General features: G+C 44.3%; 1 protein-coding gene across 4 annotated transcripts in view; it reads left to right on the top strand.

Moving 5' to 3' along the window:
- Nucleotides 1-13,918, top strand: part of APBB1IP (amyloid beta precursor protein binding family B member 1 interacting protein) — a 130,367-nt gene that overhangs the window by 69,454 nt on the left and 46,995 nt on the right. For all 4 annotated transcript variants that reach the window (XM_030550300.1, XM_030550298.1, XM_030550297.1 and 1 more), the window contains exons 7-9: nucleotides 1,927-2,048; nucleotides 9,947-10,021; nucleotides 12,848-12,991. In XM_030550300.1, coding sequence (XP_030406160.1) covers nucleotides 1,927-2,048; nucleotides 9,947-10,021; nucleotides 12,848-12,991 — 341 coding nt within the window. The remainder of the gene's footprint in view (nucleotides 1-1,926; nucleotides 2,049-9,946; nucleotides 10,022-12,847; nucleotides 12,992-13,918) is intronic.

Below are 13,918 nucleotides of genomic sequence, written 5' to 3'. Positions count from 1 at the left end.
GCTTCCAACGAGCCCAGTCTTCCAGGGTCCATGGCTCTGGGGCAGCCCTGCCATGGCAGGCTAAGATCCCTGTCGTGGAGCCAGAAGCCAGCCCTGGGATGAACCCCGGCTCCAACTGAGGCTCAGCTTACAGCTCCACAGATAGCCTGGGGACAGGGTCCCAGGGTCTGCAGCTCTGAGGCATCCCTGCCCTGTGGACTGCCTGGGATCAGGGACTCCAGGGCTCAAGACTCCTGACCCAGCTGGCTTCCCAGGAAGCCAACAAGACTGCGAGTCTGGGAAGCTGGGGGGCACCCAACCTAGAGCAGTCTGCATGATATGGCAGCCTCCGAGCTACAGACCTGGGAGACCTGGCAGCTGTTGAGTGACAATGACATTCTGGTAAGTTTCACACTCCTATTTTCATTCAGCAGCTGTCAGATTCTCAGGGAACAAAGCCATTTTTTTTTCAGGATTTCTGTTCCATGGGAAATTTAAATATATATATAATATATTTTTTTGCCCTGAAATTTCCCGCGAACTGGAATTCCCATGTTTTGGCCAGCTCTAATCTTAACGTTTGTACAAAGAAACTATACTCTTCTACATCATTTCCCTGCATGAAAGTTCTAGTATGTCCTTTTTTAATATTGCTTTGAGTAGCAAGCCCAAGAAGCCAATGTTTTAGATTAGTGAATAGATATTCCAAAAAAAGTCCAAGCTATTTCTGTATCGGAACATCTTTGGTAGAGAACTGTACATAAGTTTTTATCATACAAGTTATGTGGTTAATGTAAATCAAATGATCTATTCTTTCAGATAAATTGCATATTGAAAAATTTCATGAAGGTTTTCTATGGCTTTAGTGTGGTACAACATTGGGCTGTATTTTGCAACAGAGCAATTTAGCCACATAACAAACTTGTACCCTGGTTTAGAGTCAACTGTATTCTTCCATACTGTAATTGTGGCTGGGATTACTGCAAGGGTCACTGTTTTGAAAGTTATTTCCAAGTTACATTTATATATTTTAGGGCACGATTTACCCTTCTGTTCCTTACGTGTAATTATACAGTGGTTTACATTGTCGGTAGCTATATTAAAAGTATTCCAATGCTTTGTGTTGCTGAGGAACAACTGAGTACATTGAGACAGGCTCTTCAGCTGAGCCCCTGTAACATTTGAAAGCGCGCAGTTGTTAAATCGTCAGAACTGAGTGTTGATGGACTATATCGTACCCTTCCATTTGAGGGAGTCTCAGAAGGGTATGAAACACTAGAAAAGGCCATCAGACCATGCTTTCTCATATCCTCCCACATACATCAGTGCTGTCCAAGTTGTCTGAAGAGTGTAGTCACCAATGGCTATTGAAAGTAGAGCAAGAGTGCTCTTGGGAAACCTGCAGAGGTGTGCTGCACCTTTACTTAGCTGATCAGGGACAAAGGTGCCCGTGCGCTTCCAGAGGCAAAGCATTTGCACCCCTCCTTGCAGTGTCCGTTCAGAGATGTAGAAGGACAACATCAGCAATCAGAGCTTTGGAAACAAGGATAAAAGGCTTGTGCAAGGCATGACAAGTTAATGCTGGCTCTGCAGCCATTAATCTATGCTCAGTTTCACAGCTAACTTCATTATAAAACACACTACAAAGAGCAGCTGTACTGACTACAGCCCCAGCTTGGCTAGTGGTGCCCCCTAACATATGTATTGTATCCTACACATGGAGCTAGCACCAACGGGATGCCACAGCTACATACTACAGAGTTGCATTGCCCTTTCATACCCCACCATTTTCATGAGGCTCGGCTCCCTTCTCTGCACTGGAAGGGACTGCAGGGCTCGGACTTTTTGAAGGAACATCAGGTAATAGTTATATTCTGAGACAGGACTTTCTGTCTGCTGCCTCTGGAGTGGGTGTTTATCTTACGCTGACCTTTCTTGTCCCCATAGAAAGGTTTTTTGAAGACCATGAAAATGTTATCGAAATCTTATCAGACTGGACCCGGGACAGTGAAAATAAGGTTCTGTTTTTGGAAAAAAATGAAAAATATGCTGTGTTCAAAAATCCCCAGGTAAGGTAATGTGATATTGGCAAAATACTTTTAAATCATACGGATTAGTTTATGCTATGCCTGCTAGAGGTTTTATTGGCTTTAGTTCTACCAGTTCCAAAAGAGGGAAAAAACAAATCTGTGGTTTCAGTAACAAGGAAAAACCACACAAGAGAGCTTTTCCTCTGTAGTATATTCATATGTCTTGTCTACACTGCTAAAAATGAGACCTTCAGTTCCCCACTTGTATAGTGCCACATGGGGGAAGCAATGCCATTGTGTAAAGATTGCAGATAGGAAACAGTGTTTGAACACAAGACCATCAGCACTGCAGCATGGACCTCTGTGACTTGATCTGAAGGAGAAGGTCCATTAGCTGGTACTAGTAGTAGGCTGTTATCCTCTGTGGATCAGCCACTAGAGAGGAACATGACACAGTTCACATGCAGGTTATGTAAGCACTTACATTAACTTATTAAACATGCTTCTAAACTATTAAACATGCCTTCATCTAAAGATTAATTGGGTTATTATATTTTTGGGGTGAAGGATGTTATCCCTTACACTTTTGCCACCTACATGCTATCCAGCTAATGCTAGCAGCCATTGACAAAAGTTAATGAGTCATACAATATAAGTCCTTTCCAGCATTTATCCGTAGCTTTTTTTCTATAACATACTTTTAAAAACACTTACAAAATAGGGCTTTCCACTCAGATTTCCACTCTTTCATGAGGATGTGCACATCATCACTTTCACCCATTTGTGATATAACTTACTGTGCAATGGAAATCGCATTAAGAGGCTGCTCCATGAAATTGCAGCAGTGACTCAGTTATTGAGATGGAAGGTCAGAATCCAATGACTAAAGACTGGAACATTAACACATATTGGGTTGCATGCACACAAAGAAGAAGACCTTAACATCTGAAAGACTGAAATCACTCTGTAATGCAGCTGCAATGATGCTAGGCTGACCTTTTGGGGGAAAATAGTGTAAAAAAAAAAAAAGCTATCTGGCATTGACACTAAAATTCAAAGAGCCTAGAGAATAATAATTGCCTGAGGAAGACACTAATATGGGAGGGGGAAAAAACCCTCCTTGACATGCTTTTGTTTCATACATTTGGGTTAGATCATTCCCCCAGGGCAGCTGATGTTAAACTTACAAATCCAAATGTTAATCTCTTGTTTTTGAAACAGTCTCTGGTCTTGATTCTTCTCTTCTACCTGTTTTGATCTCCTGATTTGCACTGCTGTAAATGAGAGAGACTCAGGCCCTGTGGATCACATTATGCACATTCCCTTTTGGTTTTGTAAAACTAATTGAAAGTATTTACACAATGGGCTTCAAAGAGTAGTTGCTCTATGCTTCTGTTCTACTACCACTGATCAGCTAGTGGAGACAGCTATACTTATGAGAGCCCTATGAGTTGGTGCCTGTATCCTGAATGTATGGACTCCTGTTTCTGTCCAAGGGATGATATATTAGGGGTTAAACTCGAACAGCGATGCTAAAACTAAAGGTTAAATTAAGAAGTGGGACAAGAATTCCAAATAACTTAATAACCATGAAGAATTCCATGCATGAATATCTATGTCCAGAGAAGGTGGTGTGACTGTAGCAGGCAAAAGTCCACTTCACTGAACTTCAACTTTAGTTCATTAAAGTTTCAGGCAGGTACTACACCTATCCTTCTGCTAATGCCTGTGGCTTTACAATCTGATTCCTACTTTTTAAATTTGTTTTTCTCTCCTCTGCTGCCATGTGAAAGACCCACACAAACAAGAGTGAAATTGACTATATTCTGAGTGCAGTCAAATGCACAAGCAAAAGAAAATAGAGAAGTGTTTTTGTCTGGTACCTGCTGTTACTTGTTATATGTTCCAATAGCAGGTAAGAATGTTTTAGACAGGAGCATGATTTTTAAATTGAGTGTCCTTCAAACAAATGGTCTTATTTTCCTGGGATCATAACACAAGAACAGACTTCTTACAATTTAATTGTTTCATTTACATATTATTTTTAGGCACTTGCATTCCTATTGCTGCTTTTTTCTTACAGGAATTTCATATATATGAATCTTTCTCACTTGCCACCTGTTCTTCCATTTCCTAACAGAAGTGGAGGAGAGTCTATCCTAGAATATAGAAGATGGGCCGCAGTAACTTTATCAAACAATATGATGGAAGCCAAGTTTGAAGATTAGTTTCCTGGCCCCTACTTAGCTTTGATTTTAGCTGCTGACGGCGCCTCAGATTCGTGTTTGTAATCTTTGAAGTGATAGCGCTGTGCAGGTACAGTCTGATATAGAATTATGAAAAACACCATCTGCACTACAGCGCATCATTGCTTTAGCATATAGTCAATATGACTTGAACATGCAGACCAAATACAGTGGCAGGGAGTTGCTGAACACAGATTTATTTTAATTCATTTTGTGCCTATCGTTTAAATTGCCTCTATGTTTATAAGTAGCTCATTCTAAAAGGGACGTTAGCCATCTCTTGGTCGGGCCCTGCATTTCGGAAAGTCTGACCAAAACAGTCCAGCCATTTTCAAGTGAGTAAGATTTTGTGCTGTCAAAGACAAAAAACAAAAGCCACTTTTGTTCATATTTAAAATAATGTTAGTCTTTTTTTGAACAGCTCAAATGTCTCTGATTTTGGTACAGACTTCTCTTTTGGTATAGAACTAATCCCTACATTAGCCATACACCATTTTGTGGACTGGGGAAAGTCCATTTAGATTTGATTGATTTTGTAATGGTTTAAAGGCTATCTTGTGCTCTCCTTTGCATTTTTTTTTAAAGCCAACAAAGATTGCTTAACTTTCTGTTGGCACTGCACATAGGTAATTTCTGATTTCTCATCACTATCTTGGCTATGCGTTTGCATGGCTATGAGAATGGAGGGCAATTTGTCAGTTCATATGCCAGTGTGTGTGTAGGAGAACTTCCGGGAGCACAGACCTTTCGGAACCTTGCCTCATTCCCTTCCACGTTCAGTGATGTATAGACTGATGTGGCCTTGCTTCACTGAGTGCGCATTCTCGTGCAGGATACGCCATTCTCGTGCAGGATACGCCATTCTTGTGCAGGATACAGCTGCCCCCCCCCACCTCCCCGAACTGGCATGTTCTGCCCAGCTCCTGTGACTTTGAACACCATAAATACAAAGCACATGGTGAACCTAAGCTGGCCAGAGAACCCCTTTGAGAATTCCTCATGTGCAGGAGAAGTTTCCTGCTGGTATGAAGAAGGTGGAGCCAGTGGAGCCACTACCTCTGCTAACTCTGTCACTGCACTGACCAGCATGGGGAAAGAGGGAGGGGACATGGTACAGTGAAGCTCCGGACACACCCCATTTTCAACTGGCACAATGTCCCTTAGGGAAGTTACACTAGTGGCACAGAACAGGGCCTCATCCTCCCTGATTGAACTAACCTCGTTATCTCTAGCTTGCTTGCTAGCATATATATATACCTGCCCCTGGAAATTTCCACTACATGCATCTGAGGAAGTGGGTATTCACCCATGAAAGCTCATGCTCCAAAACGTCTGTTAGTCTATAAGGTGCCACAGGATTCTTTACTGCTTTTACAGATCCAGACTAACACGGCTACCCCTCTGATAGTGGCACATGTTAATGCTCTCCCCCACCCCACAGCATCAGATAGCTCCGAAGTTAGGCACAGCAGAATCAGGGGGTCCCACTTGGCTCCCTGGCAGCCTCTGTTCTTGAGCTTTCTATGGGCACAGTGGAGAATTTATCCCAGAAAGTTAGGCCCAAGAATCTGATAATCCCCATCTTCAGAAGCAAAGATCCTTAAACAAACAAGCAGCCATTCAAATGCAAGTGCAAATACGTGATTCATTTGCTACTAATATTACTTTCAAAGTTGTTGTTCTTGTGTTGTATACCCAGAGAAGCACTCCATCTGTTAAGGAGCCTGCCCTACCACAGACAGACATATCTTCCTTTGCAAACAAGAGAAATATTCATGCTTGGGAGGTTTGTGTGTATATGGAGAGAGCTCTCCAACAAATCCAAGCAGCATTCACATTAATGGCCTGACTCTCCCAACCCTGACATGCTTCTCCCCAGGGTCTTTGCAGAAGGGAAACAGTTTGTCTTTTAATGTGACCTTTGACTATTGGACTTGGAATGACCTCTTGTGGACACATGTGGTCCCCTAGTACATGATGAATGACATTCTGATCAATGGTAGACCACACAGTGATACAAATATAGCAAGTGCAGTATGCAGTCTCCTCCCCTGGGCCTAATCCACTGAAGGATAATAAATGTCAGATACAGTCAGATTTCAGGAATAGAGGGGACATACAAGAGGTGAGCCATAATAAATGAAATGCATGTTGGCAAGGGAAAGATGAAGTGATACATCTGTTTAGCATAGGATTGGGTGGCAAAACACTCCTGCACTGACAAAAGGCAACCTTATTTGTGATGCCACCTGGTTGTCATTACTGAAATTCTCTCTCTCTACCACTGACTATAGGCACAGGGTGGTCTTTTTTTCCTAAATAAATGCCAGATGCTCTAATGTAAATCACGCATAGTCAGAGGACCTTTGTGGTCTCATTAAAGCCATCAGCAGTCATTCTGAATCTCTGCATTGGTGGCGACACCAGGGCCAGATTGTGATAATTCAGGGCCCTAGGCACACATCAGAGTTTCCTATGGGCCCTTCCCTGATGAGCTGATAGTGGCAAAGGCCCCCACACTAGAGCCTTTTCCTGGGTTAGTGGGGTCCTCCTACAGCTCAGTGTTGGTCCAGAGAAGGAGGAGGCTTCAGTTTACCCAACAATCTAATTTTGTGTGGACTACAGTCCATCCTACCTGAAGGGGAACCCCACCCAGTCAAGCAAAGTTGTAATGGGACTTGTTCTGTTATATTCCCTGCCTGCTTTTCAAAGTTTCCCCATTTGTGTGCAGGGGTTCCTGCCAACACCAGTGCAGCAGAGTCATGATTGCATGGCACCACAGAGTTCTCTGCTCAGAGCAGGAGGTGTCTGATTAGCAACTGCACTGAGATGAATGTGGTTCTTCATCTCATCAGAGCTGTTGTTTCAGGCTATCTGCAGACTGAGGCAAGCATCGCTGCACCAGCTATGCTCAGGACACATTTTCAAGGCTTTTTTTACAATCAAGAGGGCTAGAAATACATTTATTCCCAAATGAAAGCAGAGATTCCAATGTAATCATGGGATTCCAGGAGCTGTGGCCCTAGACCAGTGGTTGGCAACCTGCAGCCCATAGGCTGCATGCGGCTCAGCAGGGTAATCCACTGGCGGGCTACCAGACAGTTAGTTTGTTTACATTTGCATGGCTGCCCGCAGCTCCCAGTGGCCACAGTTCACTGTTCCTGGCCAATGGGAGCCGCAGGAAGCAACAACCAGCACGTTCCTGCGGCCCACACCACTTCCCGCAGCTCCCAATGCCTGTGGTTTGCCGTTCCCGGACAATGGGAGCTGCAGGAAGCGGTGGCCAGCATGTCCCTGCAACTATGCTGCTTCCCACAGTTTCCATTGGCCAGGAACTGCAAACCGCAGCCACTTGGAGCTGTGGGCGGCCATGCAAATGGAAATAAACTGGCAGCCCACCAGTGGATTACCCTGATGGGCCAGGTGTAGCCTGCAAGCTGCAAGTTACCCACCACTGCCCTAGACCCATGTATTTACCTTAATCTAGCCCTGGACTATGAACTACAGATTAGCCATGTGCTCAGGCAGCTAGTAGCCAGGCTAGTCTTTCCTACTTCTGGGAATCCTGAGTCTGAATTCCATTTTGTTTCTAGCAGAAAATAGCTCAGTTTTGAATGTTCATTGTTTGATCATTGCGGTGGCCATGGCAGGAACGTAGGGCGAAGTATGGCTGATGGTACTTTTAGGCTTGCCAGTTTGACATTGTGCATTTAAAGGTCACTTTTTTTAAATAAGTGTTGCTCCAGGGGTCTCCCCCATCTTGAACAAGTCCTGCTCTCCCACAAAGCTGCTGTGCAAAACGCGGCTTGAGGAGGAAGATGTGGTTACATGGTCAAGCTGGGTTCTTCAATTGCTCTCTATGCTGCCTGGTGGCAGTAGTCTCCAATTAGCTGCTTGCACATAAAGGTGGAGTTGTGTTTACATTTTCTGGTATAACCATAACATGTTCCTCCTTTAACTGGGAAATGTCGCCAAAAGAGAAACAAGACATTGCAGATCCATGATACATTTTAGCCTTTGTTGATTTCTAAGACAAATCTGCATGTAAATATGTCATCTGACTTTCAGAACTCTTGAGGAGACACAAGTCTCACTGAAGTCAATGGGAACTGCCAGTGGGTTTTGGGGGGAGAAGAGAGAAGAAAAAAATCACACTCTTTACGCTGGATTTAGGAGAGTAATTTTAGGTAGCCAGCTTTCAAAAAATGTGGCAGAATTCTTCTTGGATGAAACAGGTTTTGTTTGCAGGATAGGGGCCATAAAGCAAACAATTAACCTTATTCGTAATTCAGCCAAAGCCAAAGGGACTATCTACAAACATCAAGTTATTTCCCTACTTTGGTCCCAAGCCAGCAGGCCTTTAGGGTTAGAAGCTGCCAACAGATTTGGGCCTTGGTTTTTACTGGAGCATGATCCTGACCTTCACAACTGCAGATACAATTTTGAGTCTACAGTTAAATGTGAGTGCAGCTGTACCCTTTCAGACAGCACAGCTACATTGTCTGGAGGTGCAGATAGCCATATAGGCTTCTGAATGGGTGTAATTCCAGGTGAGGATACTTGCATCCACGGCGCTGGAGGCATTGTTTCAAAGCTTAGGCCCAAGTCTCAAACAATGAGTTTGATGCTAGATGTGGTGGTCTACAGTCAGGACCAGCGCTAGAGTTTTTCGTGCCCTAGGCTCATGGCCATTTTGCCGCCCCGCGCGCCGTTCCCACGGCTCTGGTGGAGCTGCCGCAGCCATTTCTGCGGAGAGTCCATTAGTCTGCGGCTCTGGTGGAGGTGCCGTAGCCGTGCCTGTGGGAGGTCCACTGGAGCTGTGCGAGATGAGTGGACCGTCCGAGGCATGCCTGCAGCAGCTCCACCGGAGCTGTGGACCAATGGACCCTCCGCAGAAATGGCTGCGGCAGGTCCACTGGAGCCGCCTGCCGCCCCCCCCCCCCGGCAAAATGCCGCCCCCTCCCGAAAATCCTGGCGCCCTAGGTGATTGCCTAGTTCACCTCAATGGAAATGCCAGCCCTGTCTACAGTGTTTGTCCACAAGTATGCAAAATTACCCCTTGGCTTTCAAATGACTCCTTGGACAAAAAGTACTTTCCTGCATGGTGCAATAATGCAACATACAAATGCAGACATAAGGAACTCTGTAAAATCTACTGTGTCCAAACACTTGTTATTAAATAATAAAGAACTGTAGTTCATGCACAGCTCAGTTTCTGAAGCAATGCACACCATAAAAAATGATTGCTAGAAAATTATGCATTCAGTTCTTGGCACTACATTTTTCTTCATCATGTACTAATCTACTGCATAATCCTCAGTTATGTTCTATAACATCCATCTCTAGGAATCTAGGACATTGTTCAAATTCAAAAAATAAAATCAAACCCACTGACCCAGAAAAGCAGCCAAACAAAATCAAGAATTGAGCCACGTTTTTTTGAAGTATGGGGTTGAGGCGGGGTGTATGTATATGGGCAAAATGAACTTTGGATTGAGAAACTGATGTAAAAGCTCCAATAGGCAACTTTAGTGAAGGCTTCCTGTAATGAGATTTGAAATGCAATACTTGGATACCTGCCTCTCATACCATAGCTCAGTGCACAATACAGAAAGGCTGAGAAGAATGTCATCTGTTCATTTATAATCTTTGTCTCTTTTGTTCAACATCAACCTCTTGTATTTTAATCAGAATTTCTACCTGGCAAACAAAGGAAAAAATGAAGGCAAGGAAATGAATGAGAAAAACAAAGAGTTTCTACTGGAGGTAAGCCAGCTTGGTAAAGTGGTGATGCAAGTGCTGATGCAGCAGAGTGCCACAGCCTACATCTGCTGTTAACAGCAGTGTTTAGTTCTTTGCTTGCTAATGTGTAACAGGAAGTTCTGTGTTTGTTATTATCAGCTTTGTGTTTAAGGCTGTGTAGAAAGCTATTCAACTTCATCTGCAGCTCACCACTGAAAGCATAGACCAGGGATGGCCAACTTGTGTCTCTGGAGCCACATGCGGCTCTTCAGAAGTTAATATGCGACTCCTTGTATAGGCACCAACTTTGGGGCTGGAGCTACAGGCGCCAACTTTCTAATGTGCCAGGGAGGGAGGGGGGTGCTCACTGCTTAACTCCTGGCTCTGCCACAGGCCCTGCCCCCACTCCACCTCTTCCTGCCTCCTGACCTGAGCCTGACATGCCCTCGCTCCTCCCACCCAGAACCTCCTGCACATAAAACAACTGATCAGGAGGTGCGGGAAAGGAGGGGGAGGCGCTGATTGGTGAAGCTGCTGGTGGGTGGGAGGTGCTGGGAGCGGGGGTGGGAGAGAGTTGATGTGGGGCTGCTGATGTGTGACTGTGGCTCTTTGGCAATGTACATTGGTAAATTCTGGCTCCTTCTCAAGCTTAGACTGGCATAGACTCTACTTTGTGTTATATTTTTATTGTAAAACATAATGCAGATAATTCCTTTCTTCTGTTAGGTGCCAGTCCTACAAACATTAACACGTGTGCTTAGCTTTTTTCTACAGTAAATAGTCCCACTGATTTCAGTTAAGTGAAGCAGCTGCTTCAGTGTTTACGGGACTGGGGCCTGAACAAGGACAGCAGATTAGGAGCATTGCACTTTCACAGTCCTCTGAAGAGGCACCTGCAATCAAAGTTCATCTAAGCTCTGACATTGCAGAAATGCTTTGCTTGTAAGATCCCCAACAGAGCGTTACCAGTAGTCTAAAACACTCCTGGGCTAGAATCAGATTGGCTTTTTATTTTTTAAATCATTAAGACTGAGCAATAATGATAATTAAATAATTAAATAGTTACTTTTCTTTCTAGTTAAAGAAGGTAAACTTCCACCCCAGTTTTTGTTTCATGTACTTCATGCTCGGTTGTACTATGAAAGGACTCCAGGCTTGTAAAACTAAACTGTCTCTTTATAACCAGAGCTATTCACAGAGATGCTGCCTCAAGCACTCAAGCCACATGCATTCAGACTAACTTCCTGATTCCTCTTCCAAACTCTTCCATCCTGCAACCTGAGATCCCCCTCCCAAGTTCCATGCAGGTTGCTACAGTTACTAGTGTTAGCTCTGCAGCCAGCTTATACAAGCAGCCTTTGGATTTGATTCCAGTTTAAACCTGCTTATCTTCTGACCCTTCTTCTTGAAAGTTCAGTACACCAGTCTACTGTGATGAGAAAGAGAAATCTAGACTGATAACAAACAAACAATGATCACAGAACTAAGGAAATTAAAAAATCCTTTTGTTTTGTGTGAACATTTTGGCTTTGATGCAAGTGCAGGAAGAGGATAATCTGTACTCAGGTACAGGGCCGACTCTAGCCATTTTGCTGCCCCAAGCACAGCGGTACACTGCGGGGGGCGCTCTGCCGCTCACTGATCCCGCAGCTCCGGTGAACCTTCTGCAGGCGTCTCTGCGGAGGGTCCGCTGGTCCCGCGGCTCCAGTGGACCTCCTGCAGGCGTGCCTGCGGAGGGTCCGCTGGTCCCGCGGCTCCAGTGGACCTCCTGCAGGCGTGCCTGCGGAGGGTCTGCTGGTCCCGTGGCTCCAGTGGACCTACTGCAGGCGTGCCTGCGGATGCTCCACCAGAGCCATGGGACCCAGCGGACCCTCCGCAGGGACACCTGCGGGAGGTCCACCGGAGCCGCCTGCCACCCTCCCGGCAACCAGCAGAGCGCCCCCCACAGCATGCCACCCCAAGCACGCGCTTGGCACGCTGGGGCCTGGAGCCGGCCCTGCTCAGATGCCTGGGGATTCCCACTTTAGAATTAGTGCATGATAACAAAGCCACCAAATATCAGCAAGCAGAGAGCTGTCCATAGTAACTTCTAAATGAGAAAATTAAGTATGTTGACATTAGAGATTACCCTGAGTGTTCTACACCTCCTAACAGGAGCTCTTTCATGGCCAGCAATAACATGTATTTGTTCACATGGGTTGTGAATGCTGGTATGTGCTTAAAAATAAATATAATAGAAATCTCTCATCTTTGATTTTATTTTAAAGTTCTTGGTGCCTTTAGGAGCAGTTTCTAGGGTATTAAGTATTTCCCTACACAACCTAGAGACGTTGCAATAGTCAAAAACCCGAGCATGTGAGAATAATGGTGCCAAGCATTTTATTCTATCTTCCTCAGCAGAAAATGCTTTTCTGGTTAGTCTTTAATAGGTTATTGCAAATCCTTCACTAGGTAATATATGTTTCTGGTCCAAGACTAGGGGTGGCCAGAAATAGAAATCCACCACTGTGCAAAGAGCCTAATGGTAGAAGTCTCTATCCATTACTTAACTCTTAAATGTTTAGTCTGGAGCTTAAGAAAAGGGAATGAGTTAGCTGTGTGTGGGCCCCCTGCTGTGAGGACAGTTTCCCAGAGCAAGTGTCTAAAAAGAATGCCCAAGTCCCACATGAACACTTTAACATGGAAAACTCACATTTACATGTTTGACTCTCTGTTCCATAACTGGGCTCCCCATCTTTATACATTCACTGTTGCAGAAAATGTCTGTTTTTAAGTGAACAATTGGCTGTTGTTTATTAATATAGGTGCTGAAGTCCATTTATTTTGTGTCATTCAATTCTTGCTGCACAGGAAAGCTTCTGTGGGACGTCTGTCATTGTGCCAGAACTTGAAGGGGCCCTTTATTTGAAGGAAGATGGAAAAAAGTCCTGGAAGAGGCGCTATTTTCTTCTACGAGCGTCTGGAATTTATTACGTCCCTAAGGGAAAGACCAAGGTCAGGAAATCAAAGGAATCATTTTAGCAGTAAAGTAATTCATGTAGGTGAAAGTGAAGAGCTCCTGAAGTCACATTTTGAGAGCAATGGCTGGTGCATGAGACAGATTTTTCCTTTGACTGCGACACTTGTGCAAATATTAGAAAGTAGTCACAGAAATCCTGTACAATTCCCCCCATTTTTGTTTCCACAGTTAGGTAAAAACATTGGGTGAAATCTTGCCCCTCTTGAAGTCAATGAGGGGGAACCCCAATGCCCTTCATCTAGCACTTTGCTGCAAATAATGCCTTTACTTCATATCTGGTTCCTTGTGGAAGGGAATTTAAGAAGTTTGCAAACAGTTTCACTCTGTATAGCAAAATGGAAGTACAGAAAACCGGACGTTGTTTATAACAAGACTCAGTTGAAAGCTCTAGTCCGGCTTTTATAGTCTGTGTTTGTAACCAACTTGCCATGCTAACAGCTATTGCAGGGAAGTGCTCTAAAGTCTTGGTGCTATGCAGATGCCAGATGTTTTTCCTGAAGTGATCTTTGCCTAGAGAGTGTGTTGTGCTTTTCTAGCATTTTAAGGCTGTTCTCTGTAGAACAAGAGGTGAGACAGAGGCGTTCAGGTTCACAGAATCTAATATAGTGACATTTACCATTACCGGGTATTGAGTTGCCAGCCTGCGGTGAATAAGCAAAGGCGCCTGAAATGCACTGCAGAAGGAGGCTCATTGCTCCTCATTTCTAGAGTAACATCCTTGATACTGACTTTTGGGTACTGGGAGCTGTTGGCAGTTTTATATTCTGACAAGTGCTGCCACTTATGTCTCTTAATGCTTCAGATTTGCTTTGGATGAAAATGTTTGTGCCAGTGACTGAGCATCCCCATACCCAGAGCTAATGATATACACCAAGTCAATGGGACTTAATTATTTTTGTCAT

This window comes from Gopherus evgoodei, chromosome 2 (assembly GCF_007399415.2).
Source record: "Gopherus evgoodei ecotype Sinaloan lineage chromosome 2, rGopEvg1_v1.p, whole genome shotgun sequence".
NCBI lineage: Eukaryota > Metazoa > Chordata > Testudines > Testudinidae > Gopherus > Gopherus evgoodei.
The sequence above is the reverse complement of the archived record's forward strand: the minus strand, read 5'-3'. Positions and strand labels throughout refer to the sequence as shown.